Source organism: Halictus rubicundus, chromosome 4, assembly GCF_050948215.1.
Source record: "Halictus rubicundus isolate RS-2024b chromosome 4, iyHalRubi1_principal, whole genome shotgun sequence".
Classification (NCBI taxonomy): Eukaryota; Metazoa; Arthropoda; class Insecta; order Hymenoptera; family Halictidae; genus Halictus; species Halictus rubicundus.
In genome coordinates this window covers 15167316-15194084 of record NC_135152.1, presented here as the reverse complement: position 1 = coordinate 15194084, position 26769 = coordinate 15167316, and the positions used below count along the sequence as shown (strand labels likewise).

Below are 26769 nucleotides of genomic sequence, written 5' to 3'. Positions count from 1 at the left end.
GAGAACGATTTTTAAACATTCTTGTATTGGTTTTTTCATAAGTCAAAAACGAAGTAGATATGTTTCATCAAATTTTGAATTTACAATTCCGAGTAAAGGAAAGATGGCGCGCCGTAGGAACGTGTTTAATTTAATTCTACGCACGAAAGATGAACCCTGCTTCGCATTTGTGTGGACCTATTTATGTAATCTCGAATCGCGTCAGCAAAACCTTTAAAGGATGACTGATGTACATATATATCGTTTGCGTGTGTACCCAACCAATTTTTCGAGCAGAAATCTGTATCGTCGTGTTAACGAGTCTTATATAAATATATTGATTTCAGAGGTGTTTCAAATTGTACCGCTTCCGAACGCTGCTGAACGCATCTGACAATAAGCCCAATACATTTCAGTCGGTCTCAATCGCTCGAAGACGTCACTTCAATGCTAGTTCATCGTGTCACGAACCACACGTAACATTCAGGTGAAGACCTCTTCTCCGTACATTTCCTACGTTCCAGCATTCATTAATTTCCTTGTTTTTTACCAAAAAAAAATTACCTCCAATAACACCAGTTATTTCTCTCTAACCACTCGACTGCGTTTTGGTCTGAAATTAGTGAGCAACGATCAACGAGACGTCGTATACGGGGTAAATACAATGGCATGGACGTTTTATTATGTTTATCTATCGAATATCGTTGAACTTATTCTATACCGTTATATTCAATGAAATTTTCATTGCTGATTTCTTTCTTTCCCTTCTTCAAACAAATTCGTCGAGGGTTCGTTGTCATTCTGATTACATAAATCAAAAGCGATGGGGATAGAAGACACGAGGAGGAAGCTTCTTCGAATCTTAACGAAATCTTATTAATTGGCTCGGACAAGGTAAATGGCCTGGAAAAATTTTGTCGTTCAATTTTACGTAACGCTCTCCCGTAGCATCCGAACGAAATAAATAAATACATCCCTGTTTCTAGTTGTTGTCCACGAAATTGAAGGGATTAGGCGTTTTAAGTGTATCCGTTTCACAGTGGTTGCGCGTCGTTCGACGTTGGAAGGGCACCGAGCGAGCGTTTCTATGGAAATTGTTCGTTTCGCTCGAACTACACCGAGGTCTATCATACAATCGCATTTTTTGTTAAACTAAATGACTCATCCACGCCTGATACATGAGAAATTCAGTCCTGTCCCAACATTTTTCGCAGAACGGGAAGCGGAGAGAACGTCTTGTGACGGCGATGACGCATGTCGCGTCAAAGATATACAGGGTGTTTCCGATTTGGTGGCCCAGTCGGAAAAGAAGAAAGAATCTGAATGTGAAAACAAGTCGAAACGAGTCGAAAATCTGGAATCTTGAAAAAGAAGCCTGCAATTTTCCTAGTAAAACAAAACTCAAATAAAGTCAAAGTTTCGTTTCCGAGAAAATCAAATTGAAAAATCCCTTAGCACAGACGCTACATAAGGATCGGCTGGTCCGACCACGACCGGCCGATTCTACTTCGTGCAAATACTAATGTACTGAAATCTTAAAAATTTTCAAAGCCGGTTTTCTCCAAGAAACGTTTTCCATGAGGCTAGATCATGAGTTCGTTCGTGCGTAGACTGTTGCCTTGATTCCGATCCGTCTACTCATCGACAAGGGAAATGAGGAAATGTATGAACTACTACTGATAGTTCTACTACTTTGAATCATACTATGGTATGAATCCGAATAAAAGAATAAGAGAAACAACCATCTACTCGACTAGAACTTGAGATATCGGTGGCAACAGTTTATGAAAGATCTGGTTTCAGTTTGTGAAACACCCTGTATAAGATAGTCGTGCGTAAATATCTATAGAACGCGTACAGGTAGCAATAGCCGCGGCGCACGTGAGCGCGGTAACACGTGTATCAGGTAGCGTGCGACGGCGTCGTGAGCGCAGAAGGAAAACTGTAAGCCCAGTACTTGGTCGAAACCGGTTTGCAGGAACCGGCAGCGAAAATATTCGCGAACATTTTTCGCACACCGTTATCAGGGGGGTGTGCACCGATAAAATAATAGCAACTGTTTGTCCGTGGGATAGCTACTGTTCCGATGTACTGGTAAAAGGAATACTCTTTTTGTTCGTCGGGTGATCCGACACATGAACATCGGCTCGACGATTTCAACAATGCTTGCTAAGACTTGTAATTAGTCAATAGCGTCGAGGAACGAGTGTCGGGTTAGTAGCTCGATCGCCATGATTAGATTGTCCCATGTATTTCGCGTTCCCGGTGACCAATCAGAGGTTCTTGTATGAAAACCTTCTTTTCTAATTAATTAATGATTAACCCTGCAATGGTATAATGGAGTCCCTTATGAACTCCAGCAGAATGTCTGTACACTAGTTTTCTGTATTGCGCAACAACTGCAAGTATGAAGTTTCTTTAACTTCTTCGGAACATTTGGAGTTTACAGTCTTCAATTACACGCTTAAAATTATCATTAGTAAATTTTTACGGAATTTTCGGAAAACCCCAGTACGGTGCTTAGTAGTCTAAGTAAAGGGTCAATCTAGGAAATAGTTAGACTTTTAGCTTTAAATTTTGTTTTTGCTTTAACTATAAATAGTCAGACAATTTGTTCCATAGATTTTCCCAAATGTAATGAAACACATTACAATATTGCATTACATCTTTTATTGCAAATATTTCGAAAACGAGATCCGTGATGCAACTTTCTTCGATAGTTTCGAGACGAAAATGATCTGCACTGTCGTGCTGTTAATTGAATTTTTCATCGAATCCCTAGTCTTCGAAGTTAACTGTAAAGTATCCAAAATAGTATTGTTGCCGTACAGACGCCCCGCTTAATATAAAAATTATTTGTACAAGTGTTTTTAAAAATACATTTTTTGCAAGAATCATTCCCACAGCATTTACAGTTGAAGCACAGGAAATTTTTGATTTTGAGGATTTGATTCAATTTTAATGAACTAAATTCTTCAAAAATTCGGGAAACGAAGGAAAACGGTTCTCAGATTCGTATTCAGTACAGAAAAATCGATGAGAATTTTTACGAAATGGAACATAAAACATTTATAATTTGTCGGCTAATGTTATTGACATTGTTCGATCGCAGCATGGTAACGTTACGCGTGTTTGTTTCAGGTGCAACTTGAGGGGCATCCGAATCTGATGCTACTGACCAGCCATTGCGAAAGTAAATGGGTTTCGCTTCCAATAATCACGATTTTCCTCCACCTACTACTTTCGAGCATCCTGTTCGCCTGTGTCACGCGGCATACGACTACACGCCAATCGCCGTTTTGGAGGAACGGAAGATTCAGTCTCAGCCAGGGTAATAGGTAATTATCGCTTCTCATGTTTCATTTAATTAAGCGGCTAAAATATATTTTAGCCTTTATAAGAATTATTTAGCCTTTATTAAATTGTATTATCAAATATTTGAATCTCTCACTCAGATCGGTCATACTCGGTTTAATTTGCCACGTTAGCTAATGATAAACAGCTTGTAAAATATCGACACTATCATCCATGATATGATGATACTGTTCATAGAGTTACGCTTTCAAACAATTTTCAGAAATAAATTATCCATCTGTAAAATAAAAGCACAGCTTTCAAAGAATTTTCAGAAATAAATTATCCATCTGTAAAATAAAAGCACAGCTTTCAAACCATTTTCAAAGATGAGCTACTTAATTGCAAAATGAAAATACAGCTTCCAAGCTATTGTCGGGAATGAAATAATTAATTACAAAACGAAGGTATAATCTTACAAGATATTTCTAATTTGATCTTATTATTAAAAAGAAGCTAATAAATAGACAATTAAATTAAATTATTGTTTTCGCCTCTGGTCGTTTTTGCATAACGAAGGAAGGTGACCAGGACAGAATGGAATAACGGGGGAAATTTTTTCAAGTTCTTTAGAACTGAGCGTTTGGCAGGTGATGTTTAATTAGGTAGTAATTTATATCAGTTCCCTTTCTCTTCGTGATACACGTGAGTCGCAACAGAAAACACGTGAATGGTCTACTGGGAAACGGCAACGGACTCCGGCAAGTCCATGACCTCGTTTTAGAGATTACAAACGTTTTGTTAATCTCGCGAACTATTAAATAATCACGCCTTATTTCGACGCCGGCGAATAGCTCGATGAAGTTATAATGTTTCACCGGTCTGGCGTATTACGCTGTTTCGTTTAGGAACGTCTTCGGTTTCATTCCATAATGGCGTCCGTCGAATCATTAGCCTTTTCCGGCTTAACTGTTGTAAGGGGTGACCCTAAAAGTCGCGATTGAATGAGCTCTTTTCTAGCAAGCTAAAACAAAAACACATAAAGCAGAACATAGTCTATTACTGTTTCACGATATTTGAACTTGCAAATATCTTACGCGTTGACAATTTTTTATTGTAATAAGGAATTAGCTTGTAATTAATTCTCCTTTATATAATTGTTTATCTCTTTTATGTAATACAGTTACAGCGAAACTCAGGGGGATTCGATTTATGTAATATATTAATGCGGAAAGGATAAAGTGGGATTGTATAAAGTGTGTTTTGAAGATATTTTCTGTTACCTTCACGTATGCGATTGGTCTATTTTTTTAATTTAGAGAAGAACGATGGAACATTTTTTTAATTTAGAAAAGAATCCGCAATATCTGTTAGTCGCGTGTTAGTAGAGTGTAAGAAAGTTATAAAACGTAGGAATTTCGTACTCCTGTAAACGGAGTCCACGTGACCAGCGTGATCATAAACACGTGAATAGCCTAGTGTGCTTCAGGAGCGTTTGCTTAGTCCGTGACCGCTTTCTGCAACCCGGCAATCCTTTTACCGGCTTCGCATAGCTGAAAGTATACTCGCACGCTTCTCCTTAATGGGCTACATGCCTTCAGTAAAATAAAAAAAGAATCAATTTTTCTAAAATGCTATACTCAAGGTTCGTCGTCAAAATCACCGATTTGAACCACTGGAACCAATAATGACAAGAATATTGTACTAAAACACCTCTATCGTGAACTTGACAAATTAATTTTTATCGTTTCAGCAGCGGTTTTTTTTTGCTGCTAAATTGGCTAATTGGATAAAAACAACAACCTAGAAGAAGTTATCCTAGTACCGGACAAATAAGGTTTTCCTAAAATACATAAAATAATACATGTTACGTAGACTTTTTTCTTTGCATTCATAATCTTAATAATCTTAAGTATCCTACGAAAGAAACGAAATACTGAAAAAGAAACATATAACTAAGGCAAGTTGTCTTTGTCACAAGTATATCTAATTATTCAAACAATCAGGAACATGTATGCAAGCTTCATGATCCCACTCCTATCAACTCGAGAATTAAACACAGTCTTTATCGGTATACTGCAAGCTGATTGAGCGGCAACATCTGGTGAAGTGGATTTGTTTCTGCTTTCTTTGCTTTCTGAGATACATTAGGTTTATTGGACTCTTTGTGGCTATTAATTTTTTTGTTACTCTTTTACAACCAGCACAATGTGCTTTTATAATCAATTACAACAGATTGGAACCTATTATAAATACACACTCAGATTCTTTGAACCCCTCGGACCCGAGGCTTAGAAATATTTCAAAATTAATTATAGAAGATCATACTATTAGATACAACGTGCTCCCATGTATTATTGCTCGCTTTTTACAATTTGAAGATAACTAGGGAAACTATCAAAAAGTGTAAAGAGATTACTGTAACATGATATAACGTCGTTTTAATCATTAAAATCTTTCAAACAGTCCGCAGTCTGGTTGCAAGAACGATCGGCCGTCCGAGGGTTGAACCTGCGAAAACAACATGGCGTCTGATTCACCATAGCGCGTCTCGTGTACCGATCACGTGCATGCCCTAGTCGTCGGGAACTGCCGCGGGCCTACCGTGGTCCCAATCCGATCAATGCTGGCTCGTTGCACAACGATTACACATACCTTTCCAGTCGTCCTTTCGCTTTTTCTCTGCACTTCCTTCGCGAAGGCCGCGGCAGCCAATGGTCTTGCTACCAAGCTCAACCAGGGTACCCTCTCTTTCCTAGACACCGTTCGCACCCGTTCCCTTCGCGTGCCTAACTCTCGCGAAGACAGTCGCGCAGAGCCCACCGAGGCTGCCTGCTGTACTCGTTAGCGACACCCTGAACAGAAACTGTCCAAGGTGCGCGGCACTCTCGAGTCAACGCGAACTTCGTGCTTCCCGCAGGGTTCTTCACTAGTGACCGAGTTTCGCGTGCTTGCCGCACGAACACCCTGTAGACCTGGGCCCGGAAAAGCTCACGATGTGGCTCGAGTGTGTAGACGGACGGGTGACCGCAGCTTGCGATACACCGGTGATCATTTTGAAATCTGCTGGTCATACGGGCAGAGATTGGCGAACATTTGGCTGAACGGATTTATCCTTTTCACGATTTCTTGTCTTGCTCTTGTTTATATAAAACAGTGGGTGGTCAATAGACTGCGGGTTTTCTGCGTTTATGAGGAGAACGAATAGGTGAAATATGAAACAGTGAAAGGACGAAAGGGATTTAAAACTATCAGTATTATCATTGATTTATTTGGAATGATTAAAGGAGGAAATGAATTTTTATTTGGTTCCAGTACCTCGCAATTGACGCAGACAATGTTTATCCTGCACGAAGATCCACAGTCTAGTGATCCACTTAATAGGTGTACGCGAAAGTTTTAGTCCCTTTTCTCAATTTTCTGTGATTTATACTCGACATACTAGGTATGTATGTTGTCGGTCGATAACAATGTTGGTTGTTTGATAGTAAACATACAATTGCACAAAAAGGCGTAAAATTATAACTATTGTAATTATAAGTAATGTTGTTACATTACTTTCGACTTGTTCGAGTTATCCAAAGAAGCAATAAGTTCACTTCCGTCTCCTTGAATTGGCTCGAAATGTCATAATTTTGCATAAAGAACCGCGGTCTAATTATCAGTGATTATGCATGGATGGGCGAAGGCTAAAACTTTTCCGTACACTTAATATTAGAGCTGCGGTACGAAAAGTATATTGCTTAACCACTTGACGAACGATAGTGCCTGCAGCGTCGACAAATGTATTAAATTTACAAGTATCGTTACTTCATGAAAGAATAATAGAAGTTCAGTGTAGCAAGGTTTTCGTTCAACAATTGACTGTTCAATGTAAAATCGTTCACCTATGCAAAAGCGGCTTTAACAATTCAATCGTATACTCTGTATAGTAGGTATTGAAAGGAAAGGAGAGGGTTAAGGTCAGAGGGCTATTCTAGGGGATATGTACCATGATTGTAAACAAAAATTGAACTATTTTGCTGCAAATGCAGGTATAAAACATTTTGCGTGTGCCAAAGATATTAAAGTAATATTTTCTCGTTCTTGAATTCAACAATTCCACAAAGAACTCTTTCATCAGTCATATTCATGATTTCGATCGAGTACTTTGTGCTAAGGTCGAGAAACGCAATATTATGAAGGAAATTCTACTGTGTAGAAACGACAAGTTGGCTAGATAAAGGAATGGTAATCTCATTGGCTGTTACCCCTCCACTGTTCAGAGCGTGACAGTCCCACCGCCTAACTGTTCTCATCATTGGTCGAGACAACAGTGTCAAAAGTGGGATCACGCCATTCCGTTAGCTAACTTGTCGTCTCTACAGTAGTATCCATACGAACCACGCTGTACGTGCTTGCTCTTCCAAGGATCCTGAGCTAAGTGAATTATTCTGCATTATAGTAACTTGTATAAAATCACAGATTAGAAAGTCTGGCAGGCAAACTGTGGTAAACTGTGGCAATCAGTCAAAATTCTTAGTTCTTCAGTGAAATTAAACAGTCATTCTTCTGACACACGTGACGGTAACGATATGGAAAGTACACTCTGCAAGATTTTAGATTAGGCAATCAAGTATCTTGACAGTAGGGAACTGGCACTACACTGTAAAAAGCGTTTCTTTTCTATATTATATTGTTTTTTAGGTCAAACTTGAAAGGGTTCAAAATGAAAAATATTTACACTAAGCCGATTGTTGATTGAACTACTAGTGAAAGAAACTTCTGATCCTGATCGTACCAGACGGTATTATAGTCTGTATTTCGAAGAAGCAGACCTGAAGACATATTGACAATTACACTGCAAAGCTTGCTGTGCGAGCGACGTCGTTACACTGAGGCATAACGTTGCACCTAGTAATTATCTCTAGATATCTGATAAAGCAGTGATGGGCACGGTAGGGGCCCCTCAAACGCCTTCTTCCCCCACCAACCTCTGCTTCATGCAGTAACAAAGGGGACAGTGGGCGCTATGGTGGGGACGGTCTTGTCTCAATTCAGACAAAAATGTTAAATTAATGTTAATGTTAATGTTAATGTTAATGTTATTTACCTGACAGTTCTTCATGTTTGATATCTCTGACGCAATGTTGTGATACTTAAATTGATTCATGCTTCTATCTAATTGTAAAATCAAACATTAACGTACAACGTGAAGATAAGAAACAAGGATTTATTTGATGAATTTTATCTGATAGTAGCAAGCGTTAATCGACAAGCTTCGTCAACAAGCCATCACATTTTACATAATCTTAGGTTTAGGAATCTTTTAGAGTATTATTTAAATGACTAGTGTCCAAAAATGATTTAATCAAATAGAGTTTTCTGGAGTCTATTGGTACAGCTGAATATTTTCTTAAAAAATTTTTTTCTGGAGTCTATTGGTACAGCTGAATATTTTCTTAAAAAAATATATAATTTTATTATCTACGAGTTTTCAAAATATTCAGTGAAATTTCTCTTTTTCAACTTCAAACGCTTTCACAGTTTTAATGCGAGTCTCCTGTTTCACGAAATTTTAATAAAATGATAAATATCTTCCTGTGTTAGCAACTGTTTGAATTGCAAGCAAAAATGATTGGTGGACTCGCAGGTGAAATAAACCTGCACAAGAAAGCGTTGCAAATGAACCGAATAAACGGTGTCACCGCAAACTGGCCGCAGCCTGTCTCTTCTTTCAAAATGCAGACTGTACTTTACTATACCTCGTTACCTGCATGTATGCTTGTATCGAATTTCGGAGAAAATGGCAGATCAGGTGTTGTCCAGTCAATGATCGTATTGTTAACATGGTCAGACTAGGGTTTACAAATATTTTGTTCACTGATACTTTTACAAAACCTATTAACACAAAAGATCTGATTTTACAATAGAATTTAACAGTATAGTCGGTTGTTCTATCAATTTCTCCAACTTGACATTCGATGTTAGATGCTGGCATTAATGAGTACTGCGAAGCCCGGTTTGTTGGAGATCGACAATGATAAATTCAAGACCATAATGAAGATATCAAGCGAAGAAGGGATCGAGCAAAGGAAGGATCGATCCGGAAAGGACGAAGATGCTTCGAAGACACTGCAACTTCTTCGTATAAAAGGATATCCGCGATTATTACCTGAAGGTATTCTATATTTATGGAAAATAAAAATTGTCTACATCAATTTGTTCGAAAATAATCCATTGATATACTTAATTTCTTTCTTTGATAAAATCCACAGTCGCACTGTACTAATTATACCGCAAATTTTGTACATTTACGATAAAAATGAATAAGTACAAAACTTGTGAAAACATTCAAAACATTCATTGTGATTTAACTGTGGCTGTGTAATAATCGAATAAAATTCTCTAACGTATTTATTAAAGTGTAGAGATTGATTAAGTCGTTTGTATTACAGGTATCCAGGCGTTGGTCAATTATTGTCGATACCTGCGAGAATTATGTCTCTCGTATTCGTTGCTCAGCGACGAATTGTTACTAGCGCTAAGCTCCGACAAACAGATGCAATTGGAGACTTTGCGATTGGAAGTGCATCAGGAGATAAAGCCGCTTCCGCGAGTCAGCGATACAGCTTGGTGTACATTTTCGAGTCAACTGCCGAACATAAACCTTGTGTTGTGAGTGCACGTTTCCCTAAAGGATAATATTTGATAATCGTTTAGGCTCTAGATACACCATATCTGAACATTCGAGATTTCTTTTCAAAATACCAGACTGAATTAGAAGCAACCTCTCCTATATGTAGTAAAACTGCAAATCCTAATTGCTGCATTGTAAAGATCAAAATACTAAAACTTGATAAGTATTGTTACTATTATTACTATTTCTCCAGAGAATGCATGAGTCATTTTTCCGTCATAAGTAAACGATATTCAATGCTCACGTTCTCTTCAAAAATACAATATGCAGTCACAAATGTGATCTCCAGACAATAGTCCACCCATTTTCGCTTTGAATTATGATTTGTACATTATTCAAAACTCATACGTCAAAAAATACTTTACAATATCTATTAGACCGAGTCGTAAATAATTTTCTAATCAACTTATCGATAGAATAAACAACAATTATCAGAAAGCTCCAGTATGATGAGTCATCCGTAGACTGCGGATTTAATGCACTTATGGCAGCAAAGAGTAGGTGAAATATGAAACTGTAAAAGCATTAGAAGGATGGGTATGTTATATTCAAAAAATCAAAATTATTAAAAGAAGAATTCAATTTCTGTTTTACACCCTTTCCCTACAAACGATGCATTGACATTTCATTTTCCATGAAGATCCACAGTCATTAAGATGACGAATGCGTGGACTGAATACAAATTTTCTAAATCAATTGTCAGAAATAGAAATTATATATACATGTACTTTTAATAATTTTAATAAGGCGACAATAACGTAGCGATATTCTTAAATTTTTCTAATGACCTCACAAGTTTTGAATTTTATCTATTCATCTTTGTAATAAATCCGCACAACAATTTGTTTTTAAAACCGGAAATTATTGATATGTCGATTGAATAGAAAATGGATGGATTTTCAACCCGGAAGTTTGAGGTTTAACAGAATGTAATCGTGCGCTCGTGCATTGTCTTTTTAATTGACACCAGCACGTGTAACAGTGTCTTCTTTTACTAAAACGATTTAGATCGTCGTACATGACGAGCGAAGACGATCAGAGTTTGCTTCTCGCTCCCTGCGTTCCTATAACACACTTGTACTTTGGGGAGGCACCGTCTGAAGCAACATTGTTACGCATTGGTTGCGTATGTCCTCGGTTGGTCGAGCTAGTTATTGCTGCTTATGGACCAGACACACTTGACCGAGCTCTGCTGTCTGTCGCTGAAGGATGCACGAACCTAAGCGCCGTCGGTTTGGGCGATTGCGAAATCACGTATGTACAATAAACAATAGCCCCCGCTTAATGGACGCAGATTAATAGACAGGGTAGATACAGTGACTCCAGCTAATATTCGTACGCTCTTAAAAATCGCATAACTTTGTCAATATTGGACTATACTACTTGAATTTTTTTTTAGAAGTTACAACAATTGGATCACTACATAAAGTGAACAAAATTTTTTACAAAAATTGCAATTGATCGGAATTGCAGAGAAAATACTAAAAATTGTATTTTGCAACTTTTTTATGTGGACTTACATTGAAAATTTAGAAAGTACGATTTGTAGATCTGTATGAATTATACATATTCTGAGAATTTCATCAAAATCGGTCAACGTTGCAATGAGCTGCAGATGTTCGAAAATGATCACATAAATTCCCTGAGAAGGCCAAAATTCTGCGACTTTCGCCTTTAAGTTTTCATCGTTAAACGTTTGTAGCTCAGTGCAATGTTGACCGATTTAGATGAAATATTCAGAATATGTATAATTGATACAGATGTACAAAATGTACTTTTTAATATACGCCCACATAAAAAAGTTGCAAAATACAACTTTTAGTACTTTCTCTGTAATTTCGACCATTTGCAATTTTAATCAAACATTTTTCTCACGTTTTGTAGTGACCCAATTGTTCTAACTTCTCAAAAAAATTCATGTAGTATAGTCCAATATTGACAAAGTTATGCGATTTTTAGGAGCGTACGAATATTAGTTGGAGTCACTGTAGATATTATGAGTATCAATGTATCTTAGGTATTTTCATTTTAAGAAAAGATTATAGTACCGTTTCTGCTTTAATAACCCTTATTGTTTTGTTTAAATTGGTATACTTATTGCATCATATTATATGAAGTAGCTGTGAATGCGTTGGATGTTAATAGTTTTTGTTCTTCTTGACCACAGTTGTTCAGGATTGTTGGAATTCGTCACGCTTTGCGCGAAACGACTACGAATACTATACGTGTGGGAGACGTCGTTAATAGAAGACTTTGAACTGGACGTAACGGAATTATCGAAAAAGATTTCGCAGCTCCTTGGTCGAACATGGGTACCTGAATACATACCGTTGTGCTGAAAGTTTTTAGTGGTAATCAAATCAATTTGTACGATACAGTAATGGCAGACAATAGTGTTGCGCATTTGTCAGAAATGTGCGTAAGTGATAACTAGACTGTAGTCATCCATTTTGCATTTTTTACATGAATCGATTACACGAAGGACACAGAAATATAATTTTAGCTCGCGATGTAGAAATTGTATGTGTTGTAAGTTTCATAATGTCAATATTTATAAAATCGTTTGAAATCATCGTCATAAAACCCGAAATTATAGTGTACGATCGTTTTAGATAAAAATATTCATGCCCCGATTATAGTTTAGGATCGGATCGATAAGTTTCATGAGAAACAAGCACGGCGGAATATTGTAATCACATTTTGTTATTGTCTTCGTTAATTTATATGCTTATGTTAAATATATCCTGAACTGTACGAAGCATTACATTCCGTTTTACATGACTCGATGAAAAAGAACGAAAAAAGCCACGTATTGTAAAAATTGCTCGTGTCTGTTAATACCAAAAAATATAAACTTTATTAGATTATAATGGTACCTTTTTTGCGAGTGGTGTATATAAAATAAAATGATACCACTACTTATTTATCAATCGTCGCTCATGGTAGATATGTATAATATACAATAATTAATAATATAGTCAATAATGTTATTGTAATACAACAGACTATGTACATTATTTCTACATCATAACACAATAAATGATTGGATATACTTAATAATTAATGGTATCTATTAACGTTAACAATTAATGCTCTTATCGTTTAATCGTCTGTTCTTGAAAGTCGCGCAAATATTTTTTTTTTCCTTTTATATCTTGCCGATATTATTCTAAAGATGCGAAGTGCTCAGTCTTGTATCCCAGCCGAAATATCCGATCTCCTGTCTTATTAAGGCCGACCAAGAACCTAATGTTTGAAAAATTTACGCTTCGTTTACAACAAACCATGTTAACACGTTCAAAAATCAGCGTTAATTACTTTGTATCCTAAAAGTTTTAATTTTACACGCGTATGTAGCGCGCAACTTATCGAACGAATGCTTTTTTGCAGTATCATAAACATGCTCAAAGATTGGCATACATTACCAGGTACGTTGCATCTGCTCCTTCGTTCGTCGGAGATGTATTCGAAATTCTCGACGCGAATGCACATGTTATTTGATCGAATTCTAGTAAACGAGAAGTCTTCACGATCACCACAAAATTTCCGTATAAAACGTCGTGTTCAACGTAAACGTATACAATAGTACGTCAATTCAGAATCATTTCAATATCCGAACATCGTATTAAACTATCGGCTTGTTGAAAAACTCCGTTAATTTAATCGAATACGGTAAAATTAAAATTATTTGGTATATAATAACGGCGCATACTTGTTACGTTATTAATTAGGAAATGCACTAATTACTCATTGGTACCTTTAAGCAACTGACATGAGTTGTAAACGTACAAAAGAATTTAAGCCTAAACGTATCACTTAAAGTAACAGAGCCTTTTGAACATGTTTGACGCACACATCAAAATGACTATCTACTAATATCAATATATGAATATTTTAATAAAAAAATATTGCAAACATTTTAGGAACACGTACAAAAATTATTCTAATATAAATATATGGCTCTTGTTTCTAATTATGTGTCAACTTATTTGTCATGAACACAGACATAAATATGCGTAGTAAATTACAAATTATTTTAAAAAATAAGAAGATTCGAATATATGTGAAGCATTTTTACAAAAGGAAAACTGACATATAGCATTATAATTTTAGCATCGTACCCCATTTACAATCCCTTCGCTCGTTAATCGTAGTGATTCCATTTTATTCGCTACATGCATCATACAGTTAAGTCTCGTTCAATGCTGGAATTTGTATTGTAATTTCGTATTAGAAACAAGGGAAGCTGATCAAGTTAATTGTATGAATATCTGATTATGTATAATTGCCAATATGTGTGTGTATATATTGTTAAGAGCGTTCATGTGTCCTATATTATTATTTTATCTTTACGTATACGACTTAATACTTATTAATTTTAAGTCAACTAAAGATTAGATAATTATTCGTTATCCGAGACTTAACTCTGTACGTAATCAATTTGTTTAAATGTGGCCTGTACAACGTTACTTAATCCTGTAACTCGAGTGCTATTTACATTGTAAATCGGTTTAAAGTATAAGTAATTATAAATCAAACTTCGCTTTATACAGATCACGATGTGTTAAAGAGTTAAACGAAATTTTCAACACAGGTCTTAATTGCATGTAACACATGTCTAAAGTATTGTTAATTTTTAGCACCAGCTTAGGCATGTTCACCATTCTTTGTAACCACTACTTTTGGCAAAGTAACATTAATACTATCATTACGTAACTTCACTATTAACAGGCATAACAAAATAGGTCGACAATTATCTTATATCATTACGAAGGAGCAATCAAACAAATGGACGGGTCGATTACTTATTCTACACCAGAAACCTGCAATGGGTGGACTTACTGGAACTTGTCCTACTTCACTTTCGGTTCAGCATGATTCAACGACTTGTCGTTTAAACGGATAGAGTGAAATAACACAGGTTGGAGCAAATTCATGCGTTGCAGAACTCCTCTCTACATATAATTTAAGTGTTTGAATACGCATAAAAAATTGATGCAGCTTTAAGAGACATAATGATTTTCTTTTTGAGCATTGCGACTGCTAAATTTGCTCGAGGGGCCGTTCATCTAGCATCGATAATAAAATTTTTCGTTTCTTACAAGTCTCCTTAATTAATTGATCGTAAAAAATTTTGTAGAGTTTTCTCTATCAAAATCTTCACAGTTACTGTGAAAGGCTTCAGCCCCAGGAACAAAATAGGATAATATTATACTGGATAGTTCTGATTGCCTTGGCGCACAATGAGTTTAACAATAACAAGATTTTCATTACGACGTATCGTACTGAAAATAATAGTTTTCCTTTTTTCTTTTTATAATAGATTTCACTATTATACATGCACATGTCTATTATTTGTTAAGATATGGCTCTTGGTATTAACCAGTCATATCGATAAAAATATTTCAAATTCCCTGAATCAATCCTGCAAGGTGGTTGTCTCATTAGTAATTTGATAACGGAGTAGTTAGTTACATTAAACTGTGTGAATTCTTAAGACACAAATATGTGAACACATAATAATTTTTTATACAAACCTAAATAAAATAATCAATCGGGCATATCGATCGAAATTATAGGTACGACAGGTTTCGTTAGGTCGATTTTCTTAATGTGTTTCTCATTTTTATCTGAAACCATTGGTTCAGATGGTGGTTGATCCTGATCACTTCTTGGCTGGTACGAAATATTACCATATTCTTGAAGTAATGGGCATAATCCTAATAAAAAATGACAAAAATCTTTCCTAATGCCAAACCACCCTGAAATTAATTACGATGGCTGATTAATACTAATTAGTATAATCTCAAGACTTGAATAAAACTAAATTAATGTTTCTTACATCTATTTCCACCTTTTGCATCAAAAGACATAAAAATAAGTGTTACATGGGATATTAAAAGCGGCATAGCTACTGTAGTATAATTTAATGAAATATCTCCGTCTAATTTGTTTGCTAGTAACACCTGTAATCGAATAAAATTCAACATTAGCGAAATGTATCAATTGTTTCCCATTTTATTAACAGAATAATTCTTCTTACTTGGAACACTGAGATTGGAACCACAAGAAATGTGTATGCCAATGCAGAATTCAAAGATGTTCGCCTCTGTCTGGCAGTAACTTGTGGTGCTCTTAATAAAACGGCTGCAAATACTATCGCATATAGTACAGCCACTAAGGACAAGCTCAAAAGTGTCCAAACAGGCACAAACACTACTTCCCAACTCCATGTTATAAAACCATCTAGCCTCAATGCCAAGAAGATAAACTGCAGTACATTAACTGCACAGAACAGCTCAAGTTCGAACGATCGATCATGTTTTGCAGCCCAAATACATACCTGTAAACATAAAATATTCACATTTGTAGAGAATTAATTTATGATTTATCAACATGTATCACTGACTAAAAATATGAAAACTCTTAAGCCACATTTCATACAAAATTAATAGAAGAACAGTCATTCTTATCTTATGGTAATATCATGTAGTGCACCTTCCATTTCTTTGTTTCTACATGATAATTATGGAAACAAACAAGTACACTTCAACATTCAGTATAATTCATTTGTACATCTCTAAAATATAAGTAAAAATAAATATACAAATACAAACAAGAACTATGTGCATAGTTAAAAAGTTCATATAATTTTTGAATGTATTTCTTCAAGATGTTTGCATGACTTTAATCCAAAGTTCAAACTTCAATTGTAAATACTTGTTTCATACTTCTAGCCAGTGGTGTGTATAATTAAGATATACTTACTGCTATCGACACTATTGAAATGAAGATAAGTGGTATAAATACAAGTATCCAAAGGTGCCTTTCAGATTCTAATTTATCACATACTAACAATTCAAACATTAACAGGATCAAGTGTAATGCCAAAGTAATTAACATTGCCTTGTAATGTACATAGGCATCTCCTTCCAGTCTCGCGTGTGGGTGTCTCCACCAAACATAACTTCCAACGGTGGCACCCAAAATGACCATACTCTTCCAAAACCATATTGGTGTAAATACACACCAATAACTCCATTCTATGAAACCATCCAGCCGCAGAGCAAACAGGGATGTAAATATCATCAAACAGCAATGCACTAAAAATTTGCTAGAATATAAATTAAAGAAAATTAATTTTGAAATATTCTATAAAATTATAAATCATAAAGAAATTACTTCTTGAAACATGCATTCATGAAACCTTTAGAAACAAGAGTAAACAAAAACAAAAAATAAAGAAGGCCAAATTGATATCAGTATCTCCAAAAATTGTCAATTAAATTACTTAATATAGGGAAAGATAACTCCACCGATTGCACAACACACATTTTTAATGTATAAATCGATGACTCGCGACTAAGGTCAAGAACCTCGAAACAATGACAAAATTTGCTGAATAAAGAGAGATGGGCATTTGTTTAAAATAAGCATTTGACCTATTTATAAAGTATAACCCGAACTAAAATGAAGCTATTCAAAAATATTATGGATTAATTATAGACAAGTTTATCTATATATCTATTAATCTGCAACCGCTGACTTATAACAAAAAGGAGAATCTGCTTAACGATAAATGTTTCTGTGAATACAAAATAATGTTCCTTGTTGCATATTCTTTTCATATATTTTGCATAATGCTCTATATATGAGATTTCGATATCACACATTAATTCGCCGTTAATCTATATAGCTTTGAGGGAAATCCGTGTAAATTCACGCGTGTGGCTTTACCTTGGATTGAAGTCTTGAAAGAGTGTTTGCAGATTCATGACTATCAGAAACGTTTTGTAGGCCAACTACTTGACGTAAATCTTCGGGATGACCGTCGCGTATAAACGCATCCCACCGAAAATCGTTTCATTTACCGCAGAGTTTATCGCGGAAGAACACGAACAGTGAGCTCCGCATTTGCAGACGAAAAGAAAAAATAAATCCCACCGTTTCGCACGCGAAAATTCGAATTGCACTGAAAGCAGCCGAAGGCCAGCAGCTGTCGACACTCGATACGTCAAGTGCTAACTTAAACGTTAGCAGAGAACTTCGTACTTATATGAAATGCACATACGAAATGCAATGCATAAAAAGTTTAATCACTCAGCTCGTGCACGTTTTAGGTGCATCAATACCGTAACAGATTAGAGATTACGTGCAATCCAAGCACGATGTCAAAAGTAATTTCAAGAAAAAACTTTGTAACTAAAATCTTGAAAATTGACTACTTTAAAAAATGAACACAAAATGGTCAAGATTTTAGTTATAAAGTAAAAATGTAAAAATTTCAAATGAAAATTGACTACTTTAAAAAATGAACACAAAATGGTCATTTGAAATTTTTACATGAGTATACGTTTTTAAGTAATATTTCGATGTAAATCATGATTTATTATCTCTATGTAAATCTATACTTATATATAGGTATAAATCATATGATTACAGCAAATATCAGCAAGAAAATTTTATCTTTGCAAATATTCGAAACTGCATGTACATGAGATATTGGAAAGAATAGGTTTTTTTAGATTGTAATGCTTTTGAAATCTTAATAACATGTATAATATAAATGGTGCAGTAGAATTTTAATGATGAAGCTATTTGCACCGAATAATTTTTATACGGTACACTGTGTATATGTATCTTATGTATATTTGAATAAAGAAAATGAAAGGGATAAGTACGTCAAATTTTATTATGATTTGGACTTTAATTCTTGATGACTATTTAATAATCCATTCACTTTTTCAAAAGATTGTTTAAAAAGTGAATACGAGTAGAAATGCATCGACCAATCAGCATTCACGTATGTGCCGACAACTCGTAGATTGCTCTACCAGTTTCCGGTGGTGTTTGATCGTGCCTCTTTTCGTCTGTAACCTCAATCATGGCGGTGGGTAAAAATAAGGGACTATCGAAAGGAGGTAAAAAGGGAGTGAAGAAGAAGATGTAAGTAAATTATAATGTGTTTTCTTTGAACTTTAAACCCTCAATATGAGAAAAAGTTAATATTCCGCTTTCTACCTAGCGAGATGCTTTAAATTAAAACAGATTTCATACACCTGACATTTGAGTGTTTAGAACATACTCCACGATCGGTACCTTGCCTTCAATAATATTTCTTAATTCGAGTGAAAAATAAGCTAATAGCAACGTATATCTCTTTCTTAAAAAATAATTACTTATTTGAAATAATATTTTTGGTGTATATCCTCGATGTTTATGTACATGGTTAATGTGGACTCCACGTTGATAGTATTTGAATCAAAGCATTGTTAATGAATGAAATATTCAGTATGTCCCATATAAAGCGTTGCAGATAGTTAAGAATACGAATATAAATAAAATCCATGACATTTGTTTCATAATATATTTAAGTCGCCGTTCTAACCTTAAAGAGCAACATGGAGGCTTAACCTAATTGTGTTTTCCTTATATTTAGTGTTGATCCATTCACTCGTAAGGATTGGTATGATGTTAAGGCACCGTCTATGTTCACCAACCGTCATGTTGGCAAAACATTGGTTAACAGAACCCAAGGAACAAGTAAGATATTTTGAAAATTAAAAATAATATGCAACTCCAGCTCCATGAAAGTGCTCTCATCACTTTTTGTGGCGTTTTATGTTGCGAAAGAAAAATGCAGAGTCTAGACCATAGTGTTGCTTCAAAGAAACACTGAAGCTAGATGTTGCTACAAATTTTCATAGTTATAGTACAGCGAGTACTATAAGGTCTATAAGTATTGTTTTTTTATCACCCTGCATACAGGATGCAGGATATACAGGAAATTATTTTCCTTACTAATGAAATGTGTTTTGTATATTTTACAGAGATTGCGTCTGAAGGTCTGAAATACAGAGTATTCGAAGTCTCTTTAGCTGACTTGCAGAATGACGGAGATGCAGAGAGATCTTTCCGTAAATTCAGGTTGATCGCAGAAGATGTGCAACATCGTAACGTATTGACCAACTTCCACGGTATGGACTTGACCACTGACAAATTGAGGTCCATGGTTAAGAAATGGCAAACACTGATTGAAGCTAACGTTGACGTAAAAACTACCGACGGCTATCTTCTCAGAGTTTTCTGCATTGGCTTCACCAACAAAGATCAGTTGAGCACAAGGAAAACATGTTATGCACAGCATGCACAGGTTTGTAATTTTATTTACGCCGTATTGTCTACTGAATATTTGCAAATCAATAATTCATGAGAGTATAATGTGACTTTTGTGTTACACGATGTTGCAGAAAGAAATAGTGCACTTGCTTACCACATTGCTTCTGTTTTATAAGAAGTAGTGATATTGTATGTTGCAACAATTGTCTAAAATCTAAAAAAAACCTAAATCTATCTTCTTGTCTAATCCATCTCTTGTCTTGTCTATATAAAATTATTTATCAATAATTGTGATTGTGTGCTTAGGTGAAGAAAATTAGACAAAAGATGGTAGACACAATTACCAATGATGTTACGAAGAGTGACTTAAAGGGTGTTGTTAGTAAACTTCTGCCAGATGCCACAGCAAAAGATATCGAGAAGGCTTCACAAGGCATTTACCCACTTCATGATGTTTATATTCGTAAAGTATGTTTGCACATATTATTTGAACATTGTTATAAATACAGCAATAATAATAAATGTTTATAATAATAACTTTACTCTTTAACAGGTCAAAGTATTGAAGAAACCACGTTTTGAACTGAGCAAACTATTAGAACTTCACGGAGATAGTGCAGGCAGCAAGACCGAGGAAGTAGGAGAAAGTGGCTCGAAGGTCGATAGACCAGAAGGCTATGAACCACCTGTACAGGAATCTGTTTAAGGGAGTAATTCTCTTTCGATATTTGATATGAATAAAAGTCACGTTCAGTCCAGAAATTGTTGCCAGTCTTCCTTGTTTTTACCTATTTTCATGTTCCTATAGATAAAGTAACAGAGGGTCATGAAATGATTGAAAGAAATTTGATTTTAATAGTAAATATTTATTATCGAAAATATCGAATATTTTGATATAATACATCTGATTAACGCAATGAATACGAACATATTGATAATTATAAAAAAATAGAACTTTAATTTTATTTGGTTACATTACAATGTAAAGGTACTAGAAGTGTTACGAACTAACTAATGAGTGGTTTAATCTGACAATGCCCGCACCATAATCGACCAACATCCTGTCAATAGCGCCCTAAAGCTTTCGCTCCAAGATGCAAGCAAATAGATCAAGAAGACATAGAAAATGATCTTCGTGAATACATCGACCCAGTACATTCTGTAATGAAAATATAAATGTAATATCTTTTGAAGATTAGCTTTCATAGAATACATTATTTTGAGAAAAAAAAATTAAAATTGAGTCTTACATTCTTAAATGCCTTCGGGCAGCTGGTAGTGTCTCTGGTGGTTCATTTAGGATAAAAACTCTTGCAGCCCTTATACAAGCCTCGAAATATGCATCAATATCCATATCATCCCCATGTAGCTGATATTTTTCATACTCGACTGCATTAAGTCGATCTCTGATTTCGTACATATTTGAATTGTCAAAGTCCCATTGATGATTAGCGTAATACTCAAAAACTTCGAATCCTTTTTGTATACGACGTTGCACACGACACATACTGTGTACAGTAACAATTAACCATGTAAGTCGCTTAACTATAGTTAAACAAATAAGTATAAGGTTGAACGAATGATGGATATCGTAATTATACTTACATTGGTTTGTACCCTGCAAGGAAAATAAGCGCATCTATGAAGTAAGCTGGTATCATGTGGAAAAAGAACACACATATGTTGTGCATAAGTCTTGATTTTTTCATACTGCCACCGGGGTACCAAACGACATTGTTTAGGGGAACCTTTTGCGTTATTTTTCGACCACGCGCAATAATCTCTGCCCATGATATCTAAAATTTGCATACCTGGATTAATTTTGAACATTGGCAATATTCATTGGCATACCTGCAGCATCAAATTTGACCTACTTTGAATTCACTACTACTAGTTAGATTGAAAACCCGTTTCTCGTAATCTTTGAAGTAAACGAAATTCCATGAAGAAACCAAAATAGCATTTACAGCCATGTCAACCGGTAGATAATCAGCATAACTATTTTCATTGCAGTACATTGTTCGAATAACACCTTTTCCAGCTCCAATCAACAACCCTGTTGGTCCATTGATATTATCTGTCCAGCCAGGTACTGGTTCCTTCCAAACAGGTATGACTATACTTGGTCTGTGATTAAACATATAATTAAATGGTATGTACTCTAAGGTACCAATTTTTTATTTCTGCAGGGATTATTTATACAATTTTACCTCAATATAATTGCTGGAATATGCGGCATGGCTTCTTCAACGAGACCTTCGGACAAGGCTTTCGTGAATGCATATGTGTTAGGAAGGTCTCCTAGAATTTTATCAGTCATTGCTTCAACGACTTCGTCGTCCATCCACTCTACACACTTTATAATTTTGTGAGGATCTGCTGGCGGAGGATAAGGTTTTTCTCCCAAGACCTAAAACGAATTTAAGACTTGATAACAGAATCTCATAATCAATGATAAATGGCAATAATACTTAAATATATAAAAAATCAAAGAACCTCGTAATAGGCATCTATAAAGTGTGAAATTACATACTTTTTCTTCTAGATGGCAATACGCAGTGCTCATGTGAGCGAATAGCTTTAGGTTCTTCATTTCCTTGGCCAGATCTAGCATTTGTTTTGTGCCGCGAGTGTTTAAGAGTACTGCCCTTTTTAGCAGCTCGTCGAATCTAACGTAATTGTGTGATTATAATATAAATGTAGCTTACCATATAAGTCCTTCATTTAATTTACTTTGGCGCTACAATACCTTACTGTGGCGGCGCAATGATACACAATGTTAACGTTCTCACAAAGCATCTTCTTGTCTTCTTCAGAGAGTCCAAGACCAAGCATAGAGACGTCTGCATTTACAACTGTCACAGCCTTGCGAAGCTCCTCTAATCCCCTTTGCTGCTTAACTTTCTCGAAGAGCTGTAACAAGTAATTAGTAACTCATTTCATATTTATTGAAATAAAACTCTGGGCGTTTTTGGGGTTTTTTTTTGAATATGTGTTTAACGACACAATGTCTCGTTATGGTAGATTGATTTTGTTTTTTCCTTCAGCGCTTAATCACAGGGAATTCTTAAGAATAATGCTCCGTGGTTTAATTATACATAATTTTAATAATTCGTCAACTCAATTAGAGTTAACGCGACAGATTTTTTATCCATACGGTGAGACAAAAGCGGACGCGCTAGGCGTTGGAAAAAAAAATGGACGATTCTCCCTTTCAAATGACCCAGCGTGCTCGCTATTAGATGACGTTGCGTTTTAGTATAATCATTCTCGATTAAACGTTTCTGCAAACAATATACGTACTTGCGTGTCCTATATTATGAAAATGTAATTAACGATATCATTATTACAGATATTACGCCCGTGAATCTGGTGCAATAAGTACTCCGTCACGAGTAACTAATAGTTTGCGCCTGTTTACGCTAATTAATATGTTTCTGTCACGCTTTGGAAAACTGGAATTAGGTTGAATTTTTTTTTTACATTCAAGGTTTTGCTGAAAGTTCGAACTTAAATGGAACCGTATCATGTGCTACTTAGAACCTGTGTTTCGTTGCATTATGTCGTGATGGGACTATTTAAATAATTTAAAAAATACATTTGTATTTAATCTTTCTATTTTGTTCAAACAAACTCAGATAATTCACCCCTCGAGGACGAATGTCGTCATATTAGCAACATCAGATCCATGCATATCATTCTTAAAGTTGCAAACAAATAATTCAATTAGTGTAGTCGCAGTAGTGTGTTTATTTTTTCTTAGAACTGAAGAGTTTGATGTAGGATTAGGTTCCCGAAGAAAATATTTCCAATATTTGGAAAAAATCCTCATCTGCAATGGAACGGTATATTTTATTTTGCGTTCAGCGCTGACGGTCGCAAACAATTTAAAAACACTTCCGATTCGATCGTTTGTTTTTCAATTTTCCTTTTCACGAGGAAAACGGAACGCAAACACGTGAACTGACTCGACTTTCTTTCACGTGATGCAATTTGACCTCCTCTCGGGGAGAGATTTGCACCGTGCATTAGGAGTTTCAACATTATACGCAGTTCCTACGCCACTCAGTCCAAAAGTTCACGCGCTGGAAAATTGAAACTTCGATATTAAACCTTCGGGGACACAAGTTACCTTTAAAATCTCATTGATGGTCGGTTCGCCCTTCATTAGATAAAATAAAGAGCGGTAGATAAATATCAGTAAGAATATAATCAAATAATCATACAGACAATTTTGATCGTGCATACAAATCCCCAGTTTATTGACTATCGCTCACCCATCTTCTACTTTAAAAAATTATTATTAACAGTTTGCGAACGTTTGTACAAATTCCTAAGTGCAGATTTCAAGGGACTTGAAATGAACAAAATTTTATTTCGTTTGATTATGATTTCAGTAGAACGAGAACAGGATTCATTATGAATTAGACTGTGGATCTTTATTTATTCTTAGAAATCCACATTTTACTAATTATTCTCTTTAATCTCTTTATACGTTATGAGCGCATAGAGAAACGAAAGTTTCTGTAATAATTATAATAGATGATAGTAGAACGATATCAACGGCATCGTATTCGTATTGGACGAAAATTATGAAATGCAAACCACGCGAACATCTTGGCCAACCAGAGGGATTCGAAGAACTTTCCGAAGCAATTACATATTCGCGCGATCGTAACATTGCGGTCGAGTTCAGTCGTGTAAAAAGAGCAAAGTTATGAAATGTCCTGTACAATAGTCAGGCCAGACACCGTAATCGTGTTACAGCGGAATCTGGCTGTTACTAGGACAGATAAACATGACATAACTCGCCGCCACATGCGAAATAACTTTCACCAGGTAGTACTAGACAAATACTAGTCTTGATAATAATGATAATAACACTGTACCCGTACCCCCGTCCTCTACGAGCAGAAAGGCCTTGACCCTGTTTCACGGGTTTTTGCTCTTCAATATGATTATGGAACGATGCGATGTGTTTCCGTGATGGAATTTTGTTAATTTCATTTTTCCGGCAAACCGATCTTTTGTGGCAAACCTTGCAAATTTCGCTCAAATGGTCGCCTGATTGATGCAAAGACGTTTTGGATACATCATGTGGTTTTCATGGCACTGTACACATTGAAGTAAATTATTGTTTAACATTGAGATCACGTGTTACCGTAATATGTCTATTATCAGCTTAGGAACATACTCGTTATTAATCGATACGAGAATTTATTGTTAAGCAGACAGAACGGATAAGTTAACATTAGACTATCGAGCTTTTTCTTTCGCAATTATTAAAATTATAAAGATATCTTCTTGAGAAACTTTCTACTTCTTCAATCAAGCTCATATTATGTCGTATTTAGTAGTTCCATTATTAAGCAATAAACGGTATTTTTAGTCGCATCAAATTTCATTTAATTCGTATGTCAAGGGGTCAGTGTTGGAACAATGGTTTCTGGAATTCTGAAATGTTTCAGAAAACGTTATCCGTTTCGCAACTTGCGTGTACGAAGTCCATTAAGAACACAGTTTGAGCGCACTGTGTCTACCAAGTTAACAACTTGATTGTACCAGTCTGGAAATGATAATCTCCATTGGAAATGATAATCTCTAATACAGGCAATGGACAATAAACAGTTGCATTTAATAGTCTTCAACTTTCTAGTGTACTCTCGCAACGAGGTCTAACCAGAAAAACCTGAATTCAATGCAATTTTGTGCAAGTACGTATGTATGTATATTGTACAGAGCATGTCGAAACACGGAAATAATATATAGCTTGAAGAAAAAATAAATAATTCTTATATTTACTGCATTCTATTTACAATTTTTACTGGCTCGATCTTACATAAGGCTTAAAACTAAAAAGATTGAAGTTGAAACATTGATAAAAAAATGATATACCATAGTATAAAATTGTTTTATTTAGATATTAATCGGTCAGATTAAATCAAGATGGTATTTAACTGAATTAAACAAAGGTCCAAGTAGGTATAATTCCGATAAGGTATACGATAATAATTAGCGTGTCTGGATATCACTTTTTCTCGCATTAACCTTGAGACATGAAATTAATATGTCTATAAACTTCCATAAGTAGCCCTAGGTGCATAGTTTACGATGACAACAATTGATTCATGAAAAATTACTCAACGCATTGTTGGTCAATACAATGTTTATATAATTTCGCTTTCTCTAAGCGTATTTCGTGAAGTATTTGTGTTACTACGGTTTTTTCAGCCATCTTACTTTATGACGCGCATCCCCCATAAAACACCTCCCTCCCTCATTACGAGCATTTCTAGCTATAAAACAGGTAGTTAACTCAGTTGTGAAATTACAGTAAAATTTTTCTGATCTGTACAACGAAACATCATGCTATTCGAAAATATATTCACAATAATGAGAGTACCATAGCGTTTGTGAAAGTAGAACACGCGTTTTTGAGAAGCAATTTTCGTAGAATGAAGTTGAAGAGGGTTAAATGTATTTTACAGTGGTATTACTTTTACAATAAAAAGAACTTTATTAGGTATAAACTTTTCTTTTAACAGTTATGCGATGCATATTTTCTCTCCGTCCATCTTGCTGTTCTTCCTGATATTTTCTAATAGATTACGGTATAATTTCTCGTTAATGTTTATGGATTATTTTGGCTGTTCTTTCGATTTGAAGAAACTAGAGTGATTTATTTGTTGCAAGACACA

At 35.4% G+C, this 26769-nt stretch overlaps 5 protein-coding genes across 5 annotated transcripts in view; 3 read left to right on the top strand and 2 right to left on the bottom strand.

Annotated features, from left to right (window-relative positions):
* Window positions 1-3288, top strand: part of LOC143353580 (homeobox protein PKNOX2) — a 35735-nt gene extending 32447 nt beyond the window's left edge. Inside the window, exons 8-9 of the transcript XR_013082168.1 lie at window positions 327-466; window positions 3121-3288. The gene's annotated coding sequence lies outside the window, so the exon portion shown is untranslated. The remainder of the gene's footprint in view (window positions 1-326; window positions 467-3120) is intronic.
* A 2966-nt stretch (window positions 3289-6254) lies between these two features.
* On the top strand, window positions 6255-13012 carry LOC143353587 (F-box/LRR-repeat protein 3). Its single transcript, XM_076787035.1, has 5 exons — window positions 6255-6320; window positions 9244-9433; window positions 9711-9930; window positions 10961-11206; window positions 12120-13012. Exons 1-5 carry the CDS (start codon window positions 6270-6272, stop codon window positions 12289-12291), a joined length of 879 nt encoding a protein of 292 aa, XP_076643150.1. The 5' UTR covers window positions 6255-6269; the 3' UTR covers window positions 12292-13012.
* Window positions 12783-17928, bottom strand: LOC143353585 (transmembrane protein 185B). Its single transcript, XM_076787033.1, has 6 exons — window positions 17690-17928; window positions 16721-17066; window positions 15996-16295; window positions 15795-15918; window positions 15490-15714; window positions 12783-15377 (listed from the first exon to the last, which is right to left on the bottom strand). The coding sequence occupies exons 1-5, from the start codon at window positions 17725-17727 to the stop codon at window positions 15503-15505; spliced, it is 1020 nt and encodes a 339-aa protein (XP_076643148.1). The 5' UTR covers window positions 17728-17928; the 3' UTR covers window positions 12783-15377; window positions 15490-15502.
* Window positions 17929-18761: 833 nt separating this feature from the next.
* Window positions 18762-20833, top strand: Rps3a (ribosomal protein S3A). The gene is made up of 5 exons (XM_076787036.1): window positions 18762-18898; window positions 19392-19495; window positions 19783-20105; window positions 20378-20539; window positions 20625-20833. The coding sequence occupies exons 1-5, from the start codon at window positions 18837-18839 to the stop codon at window positions 20775-20777; spliced, it is 804 nt and encodes a 267-aa protein (XP_076643151.1). The 5' UTR covers window positions 18762-18836; the 3' UTR covers window positions 20778-20833.
* An 83-nt stretch (window positions 20834-20916) lies between these two features.
* The window catches only part of LOC143353574 (putative fatty acyl-CoA reductase CG5065), a 170181-nt gene continuing 164328 nt past the window's right edge, over window positions 20917-26769 (bottom strand). Inside the window, exons 4-10 of the mRNA XM_076787010.1 lie at window positions 22821-22984; window positions 22605-22740; window positions 22282-22481; window positions 21946-22198; window positions 21677-21867; window positions 21322-21579; window positions 20917-21230 (exon numbers count right to left, since the gene is read on the bottom strand). Of these exons, the coding sequence (XP_076643125.1) occupies window positions 21095-21230; window positions 21322-21579; window positions 21677-21867; window positions 21946-22198; window positions 22282-22481; window positions 22605-22740; window positions 22821-22984 (1338 nt within the window). The 3' untranslated portion in view covers window positions 20917-21094. The remainder of the gene's footprint in view (window positions 21231-21321; window positions 21580-21676; window positions 21868-21945; window positions 22199-22281; window positions 22482-22604; window positions 22741-22820; window positions 22985-26769) is intronic.

What these genes read in the sequence shown, in the direction of transcription:
- LOC143353585 (XM_076787033.1), bottom strand. Translation starts at nt 17,727, where the DNA reads ATGAATCTGCAAACACTCTTTCAAGACTTCAATCCAAG. An exon ending in TTTCAAGACTTCAATCCAAG is followed by an intron (nt 17,067 to 17,689) that starts GTAAAGCCACAC and finishes TTTATATTCTAG; the next exon opens with CAAATTTTTAGTGCATTGCT. An exon ending in TTTCAATAGTGTCGATAGCA is followed by an intron (nt 16,296 to 16,720) that starts GTAAGTATATCT and finishes TTATGTTTACAG; the next exon opens with GTATGTATTTGGGCTGCAAA.
- Rps3a (XM_076787036.1), top strand. Translation starts at nt 18,837, where the DNA reads ATGGCGGTGGGTAAAAATAAGGGACTATCGAAAGGAGGTAAAAAGGGA. An exon ending in AAGGGAGTGAAGAAGAAGAT is followed by an intron (nt 18,899 to 19,391) that starts GTAAGTAAATTA and finishes CCTTATATTTAG; the next exon opens with TGTTGATCCATTCACTCGTA. An exon ending in TAACAGAACCCAAGGAACAA is followed by an intron (nt 19,496 to 19,782) that starts GTAAGATATTTT and finishes TATATTTTACAG; the next exon opens with AGATTGCGTCTGAAGGTCTG.
- LOC143353587 (XM_076787035.1), top strand. Translation starts at nt 6,270, where the DNA reads ATGTGGCTCGAGTGTGTAGACGGACGGGTGACCGCAGCTTGCGATACA. An exon ending in TCCGCGATTATTACCTGAAG is followed by an intron (nt 9,434 to 9,710) that starts GTATTCTATATT and finishes TTTGTATTACAG; the next exon opens with GTATCCAGGCGTTGGTCAAT. An exon ending in TTGGGCGATTGCGAAATCAC is followed by an intron (nt 11,207 to 12,119) that starts GTATGTACAATA and finishes TCTTGACCACAG; the next exon opens with TTGTTCAGGATTGTTGGAAT.